Raw genomic sequence first — 18567 nt, forward strand, 5'->3', positions numbered from 1 at the left:
TGTACACCGCCTCTCGCCCGAAGACAGCTGGGATAGGCTCCAGCACGACCCTTGTGAGGATAAGCGGTAGAAAATGAATGAATGAATGAGTTCTCCTCCTATTTTGTGTGGAAGTGGTAACTTTTTGGCTTCTTTTTTTGGCTTTCCCCAACTTCGGCCATCTCTGTGTGGAGTTTGCATGTTCTCCCCGTGCATGCGTGGGTTTTCTCCGGGTACTCCGGTTTCCTCCCACATTCCAAAAACATGCTAGGTTAATTAGCGACTCCAAATTGTCCATAGGTATGAATGTGAGTGTGAATGGTTGTTTGTCTATATGTGCCCTGTGATTGGCTGGCCACCAGTCCAGGGTGTACCCCGCCTTACGCCCGAAGACAGCTGGGATAGGCTCCAGCACCCCTCGCGACCCTCGTGAGGAAAAGCGGTAGAAAATGAATGAATGAATTTATTTAACAATTTAAGCGTACTCACGGCTTTCCTTGAGGTTCTTTGTAACAATCTCCCGAACTCTCGCTGGGAGACACGTAGGGGGAGCATCCGGTGAGGGTCCCCGCACGGTTAGCTTCTTCTCCTGAGATAGAACACTCTCCTCCAGCCTCTGATGAACAGAAGTGGACATTATATATGCAGACATGGTGTTGTGCAGCTCGGGGCAACACAGAAACAACACAAAGATGATAATGACAGTGGAAAAGCAAACAAATGTCACACACACACGGGAAGCAGGTGGAGCTCACCTGTATCACAGATTCCAGTTTATTGGAGTCGCTATCCTGGTGTTCACTGGAACTGGTTGTAGCAGACATATTTAAATCATCAGAAAAAGAAAAAAAAAACAAATCTTCCGGAGCCTATATACTAATAATAGTGTCGGAGTGAACTTGTATGCGTCCTTGCTCACCTCCTCCTCTCGGAGATTGAGGGCAGCAGCAGGATTAGCAGGTTTAAAAAGAAAAGAAGCACAGCCCTCCTCCTACTCCTCCTCCTCCGACAACAACGACGACGACTCAGCCGCCTCCCACTTCCACCCCACTACAACACACCGGCCAGCCCACAGACCCACTAAAGAAAAACACAAGACGCTGAAAACACTGTATTAAATTAATTAATCATTCCAAAACATAATTTTATCATTTTCAACATTTAACATACATTCCTTATTGAAATTTGAAGACCTGTTGAACAAAAATTTTAATTTTACTCAAAGGTTCCGATTCGATTCCATGGAAAATACATGCGGGTCATTTTTGACCCACTTATGGAAGGTTGGGGTAGTAACACAAAAACTAAAATTTCTTAAAATGTATAAAAGGTAAGTTAAAAATGTGAATGGCATGGTATTAAAAATATGTTTTTTAGGAATACCTGGAATATGAAATGATGAAACATTTTCATTATGAAGATATTTCAAGAAAACAACCTGACCGGGTCATTTTTGACCCACTTATGGAAGGTTGGGGTAGTAACACAAAAACTAAAATTTCTTAAAATGTATAAAAGGTAAGTTAAAAATGTGAATGGCATGATATTAAAAACATGTTTTTTTAGGAATACCTGGAATATGAAATGATGAAAAAATTTCATTATGAAGATATTTCAAGAAAACAACCTGACCGGGTCATTTTTGACCCACTTATGGAAGGTTGGGGTAGTAACACAAAAACTAAAATTTCTTAAAATGTATAAAAGGTAAGTTAAAAATGTGAATGGCATGATATTAAAAACATGTTTTTTTTAGGAATACCTGGAATATGAAATGATCACAATTTTTCATTACAAAGATATTTCAAGAAAACAACCTGACCGGGTCATTTTTGACCCACTTATGGAAGGTTGGGGTAGTAACACAAAAACTAAAATTTCTTAAAATGTATAAAAGGTAAGTTAAAAATGTGAATGGCATGATATCAAAAACATGTTTTTTGAGGAATACCTGGAATATGAAATGATAAAAAAATTTCATTACGAAGATATTTCAAGAAAACAACCTGACCGGGTCATTTTTGACCCACTTATGGAAGGTTGGGGTAGTAACACAAAAACTAAAATTTCTTAAAATGTATAAAAGGTAAGTTAAAAATGTGAATGGCATGATATTAAAAACATGTTTTTTGAGGAATACCTGGAAGATGAAATGATGAAAAATTTTCATTATGAAGATATTTCAAGAAAACAACCTGACCGGATAATTATGGGTCCAATATACGTAGGCATAAAAATGCAATATCGGTTGATATCGCTATTGGATTTTTTCCTGATCATGAAAAACAATATTTTTAAATATGCTGTATAGAAAACATACTGTAGACTGCATGGTGACTGAGTGGTTAGCGCACAGGCCTCACAGCTAGGAGACCCGAGTTCAATTCCACCCTTGGCCATCTGTTTGGAGTTTGAAGTATGAATATTGGTCATATCATTTTTTGGCCAAAAAAAAAGCCAATATCGAACATCCCTAGTTCTTAACACTTTGATCAGGGACGTATTTCAAAAATAACGGAGACAATTATAACATGAATACATACACATACATTAGAAAAAATGAATAGTAAGAATCATTTTGTAGTCGTGAGAACAACAAACAATGTAATATATTCAAGTGTGAGCATATCTGTGTTGCCATTGCCATAGTTACCAACAGTGGGTCATTGTGTCAATACCACAGAGCCCCCCCCCCCCCCCCCCACCCTCTCCTGACCTTATAGCATGCATACATTTGCCTTACTCTGGTTGTGAGGGACCCCTTGTTACATCCCTGTGTAAAAAGGGACACCCTTCACATTACAGCAGGGATCTCAAACTCAATTTACTTGGGGGCCACTGGAGCTAGGGTCTAGGCGAGGCTGGGTCGCATCAGGTTTTCCAAAAAAAAACCAAAAAAAAACCACATTTATTAAAAACAGAAAAATGAAAATCAATCAATCAGTAATAAATACATATAATAATAATAATAATAATAAAAACCACATATAGTTGGTGGGTAGACAAATGATTTTTTTCATATTAAAATGAACAAAGCATTATTAGAGCCCTGTAGACATGACAAAACACGACTATAGTCACATTTATACTCTTTTTATTTACAACATATTGCGCAACTGCAGGGTCTTGAGACACATGCTAACTCGCAAACTAGAGAGCTAGCGACCTAAACGGTAGCCTTCAAGTTATTTCCTTTCAACTTAAATAGCCAAAAACTTACCACTTCCACACGGATAGGGAGGATAACTATTAACAGTTATTTAACCTTTAACATGAACATGAATCAAACGTAATAATTTTTTCTGGGTACATGATACCATACAGCATCCATATCAAACTTGCGCGGGCCGCACTAACATTAAACTTTCATATCAAGGCGGGGGCCTCAAACTAGTGTCCTGCGGGCCACATTTGGCCCACAGGCCGCGTGTTTGAGACCCCTGGTCTTGAGACACATGCCAACTCGCAAACTACAGAGCTAGCGACCTAAACGGTAGCCTTCAAGTTATTTCCTTTCAACTTAAATAGCCAAAAACTTACCACTTCCACACGGATAGGGAGGATAACTATTAACAGTTATTTAACCTTTAACATGAACATGAATCAAACGTAATAATTTTTTCTGGGTACATGATACCATACAGCATCCATATCAAACTTGCGCGGGCCGCACTAACATTAAACTTTCATATCAAGGCGGGGGCCTCAAACTAGTGTCCTGCGGGCCACATTTGGCGCACGGGCCGCGTGTTTGAGACCCCTGCATTACAGTATATTTTATCTTTTCAAGGGACAATACTACTATATAAATTTAACTTGTATATCCTTTGGAGTAGTCAGTGTACAACCTGTAAAGAAGTTTCTACACAGTCATCCCTCGCTATATTGCAGTTCGAACACTGCGCCCTCACTCTATTTCGTTTTTTTCCGAAATTTGTGAATAAATGATCACTGATTCACGGTTTAAAACTGCCTATTATTGGTAAAACAATATGCATATGTAAGTAAATTGTAGTTATCGACCTAAATTCAGCATTGTCAAGCAAAAAAAATGGCTAAATGAAATAAAGTACAAATATAAGGCAGAAGAAGCACTGCAATTGTGAATGTAGTATGCTACATTGGCCACTGGGTGTCAGTATTTGTTGGCTAAATCTAATGAAGTGTATGGTGAGTGATTCATTTTCTTTTTTTATTGTTTAAAAATTCCATATTTTATGTGATTTTGCTGGCCGTGCATGCGTGGGTTTTCTCCGGGTACTCCGGTTTCCTCCCACATTCCAAAAAACATGCTAGGTTAATTAGCGACTCCAAATTATCCATAGGTATGAATGTGAGTGTGAATGGTTGTTTGTCTATATGTGCCCTGTGATTGGCTGGCCACCAGTCCAGGGTGTACCCCGCCTCTTGCCTGAAGACGGCTGGGATAGGCTCCAGCACCCCCCCACGTGACCCTCGTGAGGATAAGCGGTAGAAAATGAATGAATGAACATCATATGCAAATGACACGACGACGTCATCTTGCCACTTCTCCCGACTTACCGACCAATAGCGACATCTCTTACTGAAACGTTGGTAACATTGCCTATAATGCCGAAGTTGCTCGACTATTTGCAGTCAGTCTCCCACCTGTTGATGTCCACACACTTCCACTTTAAATACAATCACTTCTCTACAAATATAGACTTATAAATGCCTTCGTACATCACAGAAGGGTCACACTGTGTATTTAATCATATTACGTACTTGAATCTTATTCAGTAAGTCAGTCCAACAAGTAAAGTACCCACCCAGGCTAAAGTGATGACGAATTAAGAAACTTGTTTGCTAACAGCGGTACGTAAGCGCGGGCTATTCGTATTCACCAATGCGCATGTGCGTACGGTATAGCCATCGTCATTATTATTACTCACCTCTGATAGCTGGAGTTTTAACGTCGTTCAAGTTGAGCTTCTTATGGCGGCAAATCACACCCAGTTAGCATCGCGACATATTAGCCACTGCAGCATCACCGCCTTCTTCCGAATTTACCCCCACGCTTTTTCTTCCGGGGAGGGACTTCCAGCATGCACGCGCACACACAATGGTCCATCAAGTCATGGGACACTGTCATCACGAGCCTGCATAAGGAATATGTCCGGAAAATTAGTAAAATAGACATAAACAAAGTTAATGCAGTGGAAATTTTTATATATTTTTTTATTCAACGTACATACACACATGTATGCCTTCTTTTGTTGCAAAATGTGTTCAATTAAAATGTGCTAATTTACTATCACTTAACACCTTCTTCTTCTTCGTGTGCAGTAAGATGTTGACCCAATGGAGGCAAACCCGTTAGATCAGGGGTCTCAAACACGCAGCCCGCGGGTCTAATGTGACCCGCAGGACACAAGTTTGAGGCCCCCGCCTTGATATGAAAGTTTAATGTTAGTGTGGCCCGCGCAAGTTTGATATGGATGCTGTATGGTATCATGTACCCAGAAAAAATTATTACGTTTGATTCATGTTCATGTTAAAGGTTAAATAACTGTTAATAGTTATCCTCCCTATCCGTGTGGAAGTGGTAAGTTTTTGGCTATTTAAGTTGAAAGGAAATAACTTGAAGGCTACCGTTTAGGTCGCGAGCTCTCTAGTTTGCGAGTTAGCATGTGTCTCAAGACCAGGGGTCTCAAACACGCGGCCCGTGGGCCAAATGTGGCCCGCAGGACACAAGTTTGAGGCCCCCACCTTGATATGAAAGTTTAATGTTAGTGCGGCCCGCGCAAGTTTGACATGGAGGCTGTATGGTATCATGTACCCAGAAAAAATTATTACGTTTGGTTAATGTTCATGTTAAAGGTTAAATAACTGTTAATAGTTATCCTCCCTATCCGTGTGGAAGTGGTAAGTTTTTGGCTATTTAAGTTGAAAGGAAATAACTTGAAGGCTACCGTTTAGGTGGCTAGCTCTCTAGTTTGCGAGTTAGCATGTGTCTCAAGACCCTGCAGTTGCGCAATATGTTGTAAATAAAAAGAGTATAAATGTGACTATAGTCGTGTTTTGTCATGTCTACAGGGCTCTAATAATGCTTTGTTCATTTTAATCTGAAAAAATAATTTGTCTACCCACCAACTATATGTGGTTTCTTAAGTTTTTATTATTTGCCCTTTTATTATTACTATATTTATTTATTACTGATTATTTTTTTTAATTCTTGATTTGTTTATTTATTTTTCATCTTATTTTTTTAATCTTATTTTTCAAGATATTTGAGAACAGTGCAATGTTTTATCAGAGCTTTTCTTGTAGAAAATTGGAACCAAAGCAAAGTTTTTTACATTTTTTTGTTTTTAATAAATATGTTTTTTTGTTTTTTTTTGGAAAACCTGATGCAGTCTCACCCAGACCCGAGCTCCAGTGGCCCCCAAGTAAATTGAGTTTGAGACCCCTGCGTTAGACGGATGGATCCTTGACTAACCCTGCACATCCCTTAAAGGATCTTGGAGAGACTGACCTAAGCTTGTGTCAAACTATTATTGATACGACTAAACAGATTTAAACAAAATCAAAAGAAAAAGGAAATTTAATACATTGTTTATTTACATAGAATTTTGTACAATTATTTTTTTTTCTTCTACTGAGAGGCACTTATTCAAATACTCAGTGCAACTTTTGAATAAAATTAAAGGAAATTCCTTTTTAGTAAAAGGCACATGAAAAGCATTGTAATAGATTTCAAAGAAATAAACGACATATATGAATTCATCCAGTATATCTGAGACTTTCAATAAAATTTTAAAATCTTTAAATGTAAAAAAAAAAACAACACACACCAGCACTACCAAGCTCAGTATTGCAGGGCCTCCTAAAAGAAAAGAATGGGAATAGTTATTGAACACACAAACTTTGAGAAGACTGGAGAAAGAAAAGGAAGACAATGAAATGCTTTGATTTGATTCTGTACAGGATCCTGATCAGGGATGCAGTGTGACTATCCCAGAAATAAAAGGAGAAGTTTGATTTAAGGCCAGAGAGGGAAGCGACTCCATGCTACTAAAAGAGTGGTCCACCTGCATAGAGTGTAAAGGTGTAATGTATGCACCATGTATATACATGTGACCATGTGGTTCCCCCTAAAGAGCAAGCTAGGGTTCATGTGATCCTCGCTGGCTGGGTGCTGTGAGGGAGTCCAACCAGTTTTTTTTTTCTTCCCAAACCATCATCTCCGTCCGCGGAATGTATGCAACCAAGCGGGTGCACGCGGGAGCACGAGCTCCCTCCGGCCCGCCACTCAACTAAACTGCACCCATCCTGATTTGACGGCATCTGTAGTGGAGCTGTGGAGGAGAGGCAAACGGGACTGTGACAGGAAGTGGATATGGTGATGAATGGCGCTGGGATACTTACCTGGAGCCGGCCGACGTGAAGTCTCCCCACAAGTCAGAGTTGGGCTGCGTTTCGGAGCTGGGAGACCCAAAGTCTAAAAGAGGGGCTGCATTTGGGAGGAATGAGGATGGGTCATGTGAGTGGGGTGGTTGTATGAGGACCTTCCTTTTTTTAAAAATATATTATATTATTATATATTAGGGTGCATCAAAAAACACAATTATTGAATTTTGATATGGCTGGGTACTAAAAGACCACATACTAAATATTTTTCCAATGCATGATTATTTAGGGGTACCACCATACATCTGTTTTTGTGGAATAAAGTGGTGAATAGTTCAATGGTCGCCATGGAGATGTGAGGTGATCTTTATGTTTTTGTTGGTATTTATACTCCTATTACATATTACTAGCAAATTTGCGGTTTTGTCTTTGTAATTTGAATAATTTGTAGTCATATTTATAAGAATATTTAGTGCTCATTGCTTCTACTGTAGCTAACATTAGCTAATAGCTGAGCAAGCATAACATCAACAAGAGTAATATAGAGTAGACAGTATTGCTGATGCCTCATATTTATTGAGAGTGGTACTGTAGTACTACATAATGTGATATACACTTGTCCATGTAGTATTTTAGGTACTATGCAGCACAACCCACCAGCTCTCCTAAGATGCTGCCCTCTGGTCTTTGGTCTGGGCCCCCTTTCATAACCCTATAGAAAATGATGCTGTATACAAGTTTATTGTATTCAACATTTCCAGGTCAACTTTTTGGCAATTAGACTAGAAATTGCACATTTTCCGAAATTTTACAAAACTTTATGTGTGAGGTGGCACCCCGAAATCTCAATGGATTTCCTCAAAACTTTGCAAAAGACATTTTTATGTTCATTAGAAAAAAAAATGGAATGCCAGCCAAATTGATATTATGAATTGAAAATTTCCCATTCAGCGGCACGGCGGTCTAGTGGTTAGCGCACAGACCTCACAGCTAGGAGACCAGGGTTCAATTCCACTCTCAGCCATCTCTGTGTGGAGTTTGCATGTTCTCCCCGTGCATGCGTGGGTTTTCTCCGGGTACTCCGGTTTCCTCCCACATTCCAAAAACATGCTAGGTTAATTAGCCACTCCAAATTGTCCATAGGTATGAATGTGAGTGTGAATGGTTGTTTGTCTATATGTGCCCTGTGATTGGCTGGCCACCAGTCCAGGGTGTACCCCGCCTCTCGCCCCAAGACAGCTGGGATAGGCTCCAGCACCCCCGCGACCCTCGTGAGAATAAGCGGTAGGAAATGAATGAATGAATGATTCAGTTGAGCTGGTTTCATAATTACACCTTTTGAGTGTTAAGTTGGTGTGTGATGAGTTTAGTGTTCTTTGTAAGAACACTAACACATTCCAAAAACATGCTAAAAAACAATTTTTTTCAATATATATATATATATATATATATATATATAGAAAAAAATTGAATTATGAATTGAAAATTTCCCATTCATTTTCTACCGCATATCCTAACGAGGGTCGCTGGGGGTGCTGGAGCCTATCCCAGCTGTCTTTGGGCACGGGCAGAACATGCAAACTCCACACAGAGATGGCCGAGGGTGGAATTGAACCCTGGTCTCCTAGCTGTGAGGTCTGCGCGCTAACCACTCGACCGCCGTGCAGCCCACGACTATTAATATTCTATCAAATTTTTTGTCAAGTCTTTTGACGCCCAAAAAAAAACAATATTTTTGTAGTCTAAGAACAGAAAGTGAATCACCCGTGTTTGTTTGCGCTGGTGTGGCCGTGTGCTGCTGGCCGCCAGGTGGTGGGATGACACCTCCAGCCTTGACTGCTGGTGGTGGTGGGAGCAAACCTCCAGCTGCGGGCCGGGGCTTAGCACTTGATGCGTCCTTCTTCTTGATGTTCTGCCACAAAGAATTGTAACATTTCACTCAGATTATTCATTCATTCATTTTCTACCGCTTATCCTCACGAGGGTCGTGGGGGTGCTGGAGCCTATCCCAGCTGTCTTTGGGTGAGAGGCAGGGTACACCCCGGACTGGTGGCCAGCCAATCACAGGGCACATATAGACAAACAACCATTCACACTCACATTCATACCTATGGACAAGTTGGAGTCGCTAATTAGAATTAGCCTAGCATGTTTTTGGAATGTGGGAGGAAACCGGAGTACCCGGAGAAAACCCACGCATGCACGGGGAGAACATGCAAACTGCACGCAGATATGGCCGAGGTTGGGGAAAGACAAAATAAGAAGCCAAAAAGTTACCACTTCCACACAAAATCGGAGGAGAACTCATTCATTCATTCATTTTCTATTGCTTATCCTCACGAGGGTCGCAGGGGGTCTTGGAGCCTATCCCAGCAGTCTTCGGGCGAGAGGCACACCCTGGACTGGTGGCCAGCCAATCACAGGGCACATATAGACAAACAACCATTCACACTCACATTCATACCTATGGACAATTTGGAGTCGCTAATTAACCTAGCATGTTTTTGGAATGTGGGAGGAAACCGGAGTACCCGGAGAAAACCCACGCATGCACGGGGAGAACATGCAAACTCCACACAGAGATGGCCGAGGGTGGAATTGATGTGATATATTTCCACCTTGAAAGTTTTTAGCGTGGTCAAAACATTGAGTATTTTTTTATAATGTACTTCGAACATCCAAGAATAAGCCAAAAACGTTTTCATACCGACATCATACTGGCTCATTCTACTAACGAACACACTAACCCCAATGCTGATCTTGATGGTCTGCCCCTCCTTGAAGCTGAGGTCCAGCTTCGGTTCAGTACTCTGGGATGCCTCCATTTTGGCCAGCTCACCTTCTTGCTTTACCCACCTTTAGAAAGAAGAGCGTGATGATATCAGTACAGTGAAAATACTAGTAGGGAGTAGTGGTTCCCAAACTTTTTCCAGTCACGTACCCCTTCAGACATTTGACCTGAAACCATGTACCACGTACTCTTGCACACATAAACCTTATTGTGTTAATTAACTTGAAATATTACATTTGTTTGTTCATTTTATAGTAACACATTACTATATTACATTTATTAAAAACAAAAAAAATTAAAAACTTTGCTTTGGTTCCAATTTTCTACAATAAAAGCTCTGATAAAACATTCCACTGTTCTCAAATATCTTACTTTTTATTTTTCTACACAAAATAAAATGAAAAATAAACAAACAAATCAAGAATAAAGAAAATCAATCAGTAATAAATAAATATAATAATAATAATAAACGGCAAATAATAAAAACTTAAGAAACCACATATAGTTGGTGGGTAGACAAATGATTTTTTTCAGATTAAAATGAACAAAGCATTATTAGAGCCCTGTAGACATGACAAAACACGACTATAGTCACATTTATACTCTTTTTATTTACAACATATTGCGCAACTGCAGGGTCTTGAGACACATGCTAACTCGCAAACTAGAGAGCTAGCAACCTAAACGGTAGCCTTCAAGTTATTTCCTTTCAACTTAAATAGCCCAAAACTTACCACTTCCACACGCATAGGGAGGATAACTATTAACAGTTATTTAACCTTTAACATGAACATGAATCAAACGTAATAATTTTTTCTGGGTACATGATACCATACAGCATCCATATCAAACTTGCGCGGGCCGCACTAACATTAAACTTTCATATCAAGGCAGGGGCCTCAAACTAGTGTCCTGTGGGCCACATTTGGCCCACAGGCCGCGTGTTTGAGACCCCTGGTCTTGAGACACATGCTAAGTCGCAAACTACAGAGCTAGCGACCTAAACGGTAGCCTTCAAGTTATTTCCTTTCAACTTAAATAGCCAAAAACTTACCACTTCCACACGGATAGGGAGGATAACTATTAACAGTTATTTAACCTTTAACATGAACATGATTCAAACGTAATAATTTTTTCTGGGTACATGATACCATACAGCATCCACATCAAACTTGCGCGGGCCGCACTAATATTATTGAATCGATTAATTCTAAGGACTTATGGCTGATTCTTATCGATCCAGGAGTTGGAATATTTAGTTTCCAACCCTAGGTCTTATAGTGCAGAAAAAAAACATCCCACAACCATGATACAACACAGTGACTGGTAACAACATGTTAAAGACTTACTTAAAATGGTCTTGTAAAGCTACGTTGAAGTCAAAGGAGTCTCCACGATCAGCGAATCCAAGCCCGATAAAAGCATGGCGGCCTTTTAAAAAAGATGGGAGATAGAGCTGTAATTTTTACATGACATATTTGACAAATCATACATGTATTTTGATGTAACATCGCATTACTCGTTCATTTATACTATGGCGCCCCCTAGTGATTTAGAATGTGCAGTCTCAGAGGTGTCCAAAGGTTTTCCAGCAGGGGGCCACGTAGAAAATCAAAGGATTCAAACTTTGGGCCACTTTGATATTTAGTAACGCCACACAAGTAGATATATATGTGAAAAAGCTATAAGTTTTAGTTAAATTTTTAGTTAAAGTTTTAGGTAAATCTCAGCTGTGTGATATAGGTGAAAAAGCCTATTAGTAAAAAATGTGCTTTTTACCCTCTATTTTCCCCCCAATATTTCATATTTTTTCTTAAATAACGTTCAGAAATTTTCTTGTACAGTAAACCTCGGATATATCGGACTCGGATATATCGGAAATTCGCTCACAACGGACAGATAAAAAAGAAGCGATTTTTCTGTAATGCATTTCCAATAAAAATTCATTGCATATATCAGATTTTTTATAACGGATTTCGCCTATTTCGGACAAAATCTCCAGTCCCGTTCCAATGCATTTCCATGAAATTTCCCTCGCATATATCGGATGGCCGCATCGTGGCGCTCCGATTCGCCGAATCGTGACAGGCCGCTATACGACGTCATTTGCAGCGTTTGCAGCGTTGCCTGCGCGTCCAGGTACATTGGAAACATAGTCAAGGAAGTGCCTTTTTATAACGGATAAAATCCCATTTACGCATATACCGGATATAAATCCCATATATGCGTAAAACGGACATTTTCCGGTATACGCATATAACGGATTTCGCTTATATCGGACAAAACCAGTGGGAACAATTGAATCCGATATATCCAAGGTTTACTGTAGTATTCTTACATTATTCTAATAATAATAATACATTTTATTTGTATAGCGTTTGGAGTTGAATAAAAGCAAGTAAACAGAGTAAAAGATACATTCTAATCATATTTTGAATGTATTCTCGCCTTCTCACTTTACCCCAAGCTAAGTTTTTATTTTATCATATTTTGACTTAAAACATTAGATATTTTTTCTTTAATATTTCAACGCTACATTATTTTTCAGCAAAATATTAATTTTCTTGCTACTTTTTCGACTTTAGGAATAACAAACAAAAAAACAGTGTGTGCATATATATTTATACTGTTTATTCTGTATATTTTGTATTTTCATAAATTTCAACAAATTTCAACAAATTCCTGGTATGTGTTTGATCATACCTGGCAATAAACCATTTCTGATTCTGATTCATATTTTGACTTTATTATTGTAAAATTTATAGATTTTTTTGTTTGTTTGTTTTTAGAGTTTATTTTTAGAATATGTGCCAGTAAAAAAATAAAAAAAAATAAAAAAAAAAACAGCCAGGGACTATACAGTAGTTGGACACCCCTTCCCTAAATTCTACTTGGAAAAAAGTGCACCATATTAAAATTTTGTAATATGGTCAATATGAAAGTGTCTTACCATTTCCATCCTCTATCCGGATGACAAAATACCTGCTGGAGTCTGTGACTGCTTCAACTGCACTCCCTGGATACTGATCAACAGGAGCTTGGGCAAAAAGCTCTCCTGCAAATACAGACAGACAGTAGTACAGTGGTACAGTAGTACAGAGTAAGCACAACTTGGAACATTCGCTGGAAAAAAAAAATATTAAATATGCATGATTTTAAGAGAGAAAATAAACATAATAAGTCACAATCCCAAAACATGCATGTTATGTTAATGAAGACTTCAGATTATCCATACGTGTGAATGCTTCTATGGCTATGCAGTAGTGTGACAAGTAGTATTTGTAACTAGTTGGGCCACCCAGCAATAAACTGCAATGAAGTGTTTGTAATAACTTGCAATGAGTCTTTATTTTGTTTTTCTTCAGCCATTCAGAGGTGGAACAGTGGTGAACCTTCCCGGGAGTGGCTGACCTACCAAAATAACCCAAAAGTTGAACTTTTTGGAAGGTGTGTGTCCCATTAAATGCGGCGGCATTTTAGAAAAAGAACATCATAGCAACAGTAAAATATGGTGGTGGTAGTGTGATGGTCTGGGGTTTAATAATGGTAATGGTAATGGTTTTATTTCATTTGAACATGCATCAGATTACAATTGAATGCATCACATAATCAGTTCCCAGTTCCACATGTCCAAAAGGAGTAGGAAGAAGCAAAGCTTATTAAATCCTACCCCTCCATCTGGTACTTTTACAATCACTAACTGTTACATTTGTTCACTTCCTGCTTTCCATAATACAGTTTAAGGTTTTTTTTTTTTTTTTTTTTAATAATGTACCTCGCGGCACGGCGGTCGAGTGGTTAGCGCGCAGACCTCACAGCTAGGAGACGAGGGTTCAACCCCACCCTCGGCCATCTCCGTGTGGAGTTTGCATGTTCTCCCCGTGCATGCGTGGGTTTTCTCCGGGTATTCCGGTTTCCTCCCACATTCCAAAAACATGCTAGGTTAATTAGCGACTCCAAATTGTCCATAGGTATGAATGTGAGTGTGAATGGTTGTTTGTCTATATGTGCCCTGTGATTGGCTGGCCACCAGTCCAGGGTGTACCCTGCCTCTCGCCCGAAGACAGCTGGGATAGGCTCCAGCACCCCCGCGACCCTCGTAAGGAAAAACGGTAGAAAATGAATGAATGAATGAATTATAATTACAAATATTATTTTTCAAAATGTAATTACAGGAAGTATAGCTCAGACAGAAAAACCAACATATAAAGTTTTTTTAAGAACGCTGATAGATGCAGGTAAAAAAAGCTTAAGAATATTCAAAATAATCTAACAAAGAAATATAGGAAAAACACTATAATGAAAATACTTGTGTAAATATTTTAATAGATATTAATACTTTCATAAAGAAAATAAGTAAATTCTAATAAACACAACAAAAATGTTTTAGTGAAAATGAAAAAAATCAAATTAATTCAATAGCGACTCAAAAAACTAGTATCTTACAGAAAAACAAAAAATATTGAAAACTAAACAAATACAAATAAATATAATACTGTATAAATAAATGAATATTGTGGTATGAAAAAGTTTGGGCACAAAGCTTATTACATCTTACCCCTCCATCTGGTACTTTTACAATCAGTAACTGTTACATTTGTTCACTTCCTGCTTTCCATAATACAGTTTAATGCAGTTTTTTTTTTAATAATGTACCTCATACCGAAGTACAAGGTGATATGAGCATCCAATGCCATAATGGGTACCATAGTAAGTGTCAATATAGTGATATATATAGCACATCATGACTGGTTCAAGACTCTTCATCCTTGTATTTAGCAAACATCAACTGCTTGTATTGTTTCTTGAATTGGCTCATCGTTGTGCATTGTTTGATTTCCTTACTCAATCCATTCCATAGTTTGATTCCACATACTGAAATGCTATGGCTAGCATAACGTAGTCCTAGCATAGAAGTGTTTCAAATGTACTTCTTCCCTGAGATCATATTTCTCCTCTCTTGTAGAGAAGTATTGGATGACATTTTTAGCTAATTGCTTATTTTTAGCCTTATGCATTATTTTAGCTGTTTGAAGATGAACTATATCAGCAAATATTGAAATATTTGTGATTTTAGAAATAAGGAGTTAGTATGTTCTCTGTAGGCGGCATTATGAATTATCCTTACTGACCTTTTTTGCAGTACATTTAGCGAGTGAAGATTGCTTTTATAGTTATTAGCCCATTTTTTCCACACAATATGTAAGATATGGTAGAACCAGAGGGCAATAAAGAGTGTGGAGTGATTTCTGATTGAGAACAAATTTTTTGTTCTGACCCAATGACCCTAAACACAGCTCCAATTCTACTAAAGCAGGGGTCTCAAACACGCGTCCCGCGGGCCAAATGTGGCCCGCACGACACTAGTTTGAGGCCCCCGCCTCGATATGAAAGATTAATGTTAGTGCGGCCCGCGCAAGTTTGATATGGATGCTGTATGGTATCATGTACCCAGAAAAAATTATTACGTTTGATTCATGTTCATGTTAAAGGTTAAATAACTGTTAATAGTTATCCTCCCTATCCGTGTGGAAGTGGTAAGTTTTTGGCTATTTAAGTTAAAGGAAATAACTTGAAGGCTACTTTTTAGGTTGCTAGTTCTCTAGATTGCGAGTTAGCATGTGTCTCAAGACCCTGCAGTTGCGCAATATGTTGTAAATAAAAAGAGTATAAATGTGACTATAGTCGTGTTTTGTCATGTCTACAGGGCTCTAATAATGCTTTGTTCATTTTAATCTGAAAAAAATCATTTGTCTACCCACCAACTATATGTGGTTTCTTAAGTTTTTATTATTTGCCGTTTTATTATTATTATATTTATTTATTACTGATTGATTGATTTTCTTTATTTGTTTATTTATTTTTCATCTTATTTTGTGTAGAAAAATAAAAATTAAGATATTTGACAGTTACTTAACAGTGGAATGTTTTATCAGAGCTTTTCTTGTAGAAAATCGGAACCAAAGCAAAGTTTATTCATTTTTCTGTTTTTAATAAATGCGTTTTTTTTTTGTTTTTTTTTGGAAAACCTGATGCGGCCCAGCCTCGCCCAGACCCTAGCTCCAGTGGCCCCCAGGTAAATTGAGTTTGAGACCCCTGTACTAAAGCATTCATGCAGAGGAACAACTACAACATTCTGGAACGGCCATCTTAGTCCCCAGACCTAAATATTATTGAAAGTGTGTGGTGTGATTTAAAGCGGGCTGTCCAAGCTCGGAAACCATCAAACCTGACTCAACTGGACATGTTTTGTCAGGAGGGGTGCCCATACTTTTTCATACCACTGTAAATAAACAAGCATTTTCTTTGTTTACCTGTGTTTTTGTCCTCCAACTTGATGAAGGCCATCTTGCCCTTTGCCGTGATTTTCAATCTCCCACTCCACGCAGGCTCGTCCAGCTTCCAGTCGGCTGCACTACAAAGGACAAATATCAGCATTAAAGTGCTGTCCATTATATAATACCACCTACGCATTTCCAGTACTCAGATAAACCACCGAGTTATCATTTTTAATTATCCCGTGACAGTTAGTAAATTATACCTGGGTTCCGCACTGATAACACTTGTAGGGCCACTCTTGTCAACTGATAAAATAGCATACATGCATGAGGAGTCATTCTACATCAGGGGCCTCAAACACGCGGCCCGCGGGCCAAATGTGGCCCGCAGGACACTAGTTTGAGGCCCCCGCCTTGATATGAAAGTTTAATGTTCGTGCGGCCCGCTCAAGTTTGATATGGATGCTGTATGGTATCATGTACCCAGAAAAAATTATTACGTTTGATTAATGTTCATGTTAAAGGTTAAATAACTGTTAATAGTTATCCTCCCTATCCGTGTGGAAGTGGTAAGTTTTTGGCTATTTAAGTTGAAAGGAAATAACTTGAAGGCTACCGTTTAGGTCGCTAGTTCTCTAGTTTGCGAGTTAGCATGTGTCTCAAGACTAGGGGTCTCAAACATGCGGCCCGCGGGCCAAATGTGGCCCGCAGGACACTAGTTTGAGGCCCCCGCCTTGATATGAAAGTTTAATGTTAGTGCGGCCCGCGCAAGTTTGATATGGATGCTGTATGGTATCATGTACCCAGAAAAAATTATTACGTTTGATTCATGTTCATGTTAAAGGTTAAATAACTGTTAATAGTTATCCTCCCTATCCGTGTGGAAGTGGTAAGTTTTTGGCTATTTAAGTTGAAAGGAAATAACTTGAAGGCTACCGTTTAGGTCGCTAGCTCTCTAGTTTGCGAGTTAGCATGTGTCTCAAGACCCTGCAGTTGCGCAATATGTTGTAAATAAAAAGAGTATAAATGTGACTATAGTCGTGTTTTGTCATGTCTACAGGGCTCTAATAATGCTTTGTTCATTTTAATCTGAAAAAAATCATTTGTCTATCCACCAACTATATGTGTTTTTTTAAGTTTTTATTATTTGCCGTTTTATTGTTATTATTATATTTATTTATTACTGATTGATTGATTTTCTTAATTCTTGATTTGTTTATTTATTTTTCATCTTATTTTGTGCAGAAAAATAAAAATTAAGATATTTGAGAACAGTGGAATGTTTTATCAGAGCTGAAAAAATGTGTATATTTTTCTGCGTTTTTTTTTGGGGGGGGGGGGGAACCTGATGCGGCCCAGCCTTGCCCAGACCCTAGCTCCAGTGGCCCCCAGGTAAATTGAGTTTGAAACCCCTGTTCTACATGCATAGAAAGCACCCAAGGGCAGTTTATTTAGCATACTGGAATTTAGCACACTCGTTCGTACAAACAGACGACCTCAATGTCAACTGTCCAGTTTCACAACAAGAGGAAGTCAAATTCTCAAAAAGTCAGAACAGACCCAGTAATCTTGTACTTTGGTGTTAAACGTAGAAAATGTTATAAAAAGGTAAACTAGAAAATGCACCAACTCATCACTTAGCGCTTAGGACCTGATATAAATAGTCATAAAGTTGCCATAATGTGTAAGATGACGAGTTTGAGAGGAAAAAAAGTAATGTGCTATTTGATACAGTTTGACGTTGTGAATAAATGCTAATAATCTTTCAGAATGTTGTGAGTGAAAAGTCGGACAAAAAAACTAAAATAAATAATAAATAGTCGACGCCAACTGAGTGTCCGATAATGGGTCTACTAGCAACTTCAAGCTAGCAACTTGACAGTTGCGGACCTAGTCGTGAAAGCAACCAATTTCTTACCGATATCCGCGGTTCGACGCCCGTGGGGGGATACGATAGACGTGGACCTCCGGTTTAACGCACAGCATGGATTCGTAACTATTATCTTCTGCCATTTTGTCAAGTGTCACTTGGCGAAACTCCCAACTTCCGACTTTCACTGAACACCTCGGCCGCCGTTGAAGCCACAAAGGAAACGAAACTCCAAAGAGATGCTGTGTGTTTACTACAGCGCCCCCTCTGTTCAGGAG

The 18567-nt window shown here is 38.8% G+C and overlaps 2 protein-coding genes across 3 annotated transcripts in view; both read right to left on the reverse strand.

The window, feature by feature from the left end:
• The window catches only part of LOC131106011 (rootletin-like), a 45075-nt gene extending 40051 nt beyond the window's left edge, over positions 1-5024 (reverse strand). Inside the window, exons 1-3 of one of the 2 annotated variants that reach the window (XM_058054647.1) lie at positions 4893-5024; positions 735-1059; positions 469-595 (exon numbers count right to left, since the gene is read on the reverse strand). In XM_058054647.1, the coding sequence (XP_057910630.1) occupies positions 469-595; positions 735-803 (196 nt within the window). In that variant the 5' untranslated portion in view covers positions 804-1059; positions 4893-5024. The remainder of the gene's footprint in view (positions 1-468; positions 596-734; positions 1060-4892) is intronic. The other variant, XM_058054648.1, reaches the window with a different exon arrangement.
• Positions 5025-6528: 1504 nt separating this feature from the next.
• Positions 6529-18519, reverse strand: necap2 (NECAP endocytosis associated 2). Its single transcript, XM_058054650.1, has 8 exons — positions 18338-18519; positions 16456-16556; positions 13092-13196; positions 11491-11572; positions 10098-10206; positions 9115-9262; positions 7369-7453; positions 6529-7298 (listed from the first exon to the last, which is right to left on the reverse strand). Exons 1-8 carry the CDS (start codon positions 18430-18432, stop codon positions 7253-7255), a joined length of 771 nt encoding a protein of 256 aa, XP_057910633.1. The 5' UTR covers positions 18433-18519; the 3' UTR covers positions 6529-7252.
• Between the last annotated feature and the right edge of the window lie 48 nt (positions 18520-18567).

The sequence above is a fragment of the Doryrhamphus excisus genome, chromosome 18, assembly GCF_030265055.1.
Source record: "Doryrhamphus excisus isolate RoL2022-K1 chromosome 18, RoL_Dexc_1.0, whole genome shotgun sequence".
NCBI classification, from domain to species: Eukaryota; Metazoa; Chordata; class Actinopteri; order Syngnathiformes; family Syngnathidae; genus Doryrhamphus; species Doryrhamphus excisus.

Excerpts from the sequence above, each read along its gene's own strand:
- necap2 (XM_058054650.1), bottom strand. The coding sequence starts at position 18,432 with ATGGCAGAAGATAATAGTTACGAATCCATGCTGTGCGTTAAACCGGAG. Across the intron at positions 10,207-11,490 it reads GCTTTACAAGACCATTTTAA|GTGGGTAAAGCAAGAAGGTG; the intron begins GTAAGTCTTTAA and ends TTCTTTCTAAAG. Across the intron at positions 7,454-9,114 it reads ACCAGCGCAAACAAACACGG|CCCCTCTTTTAGACTTTGGG; the intron begins GTGATTCACTTT and ends TCCCAAATGCAG.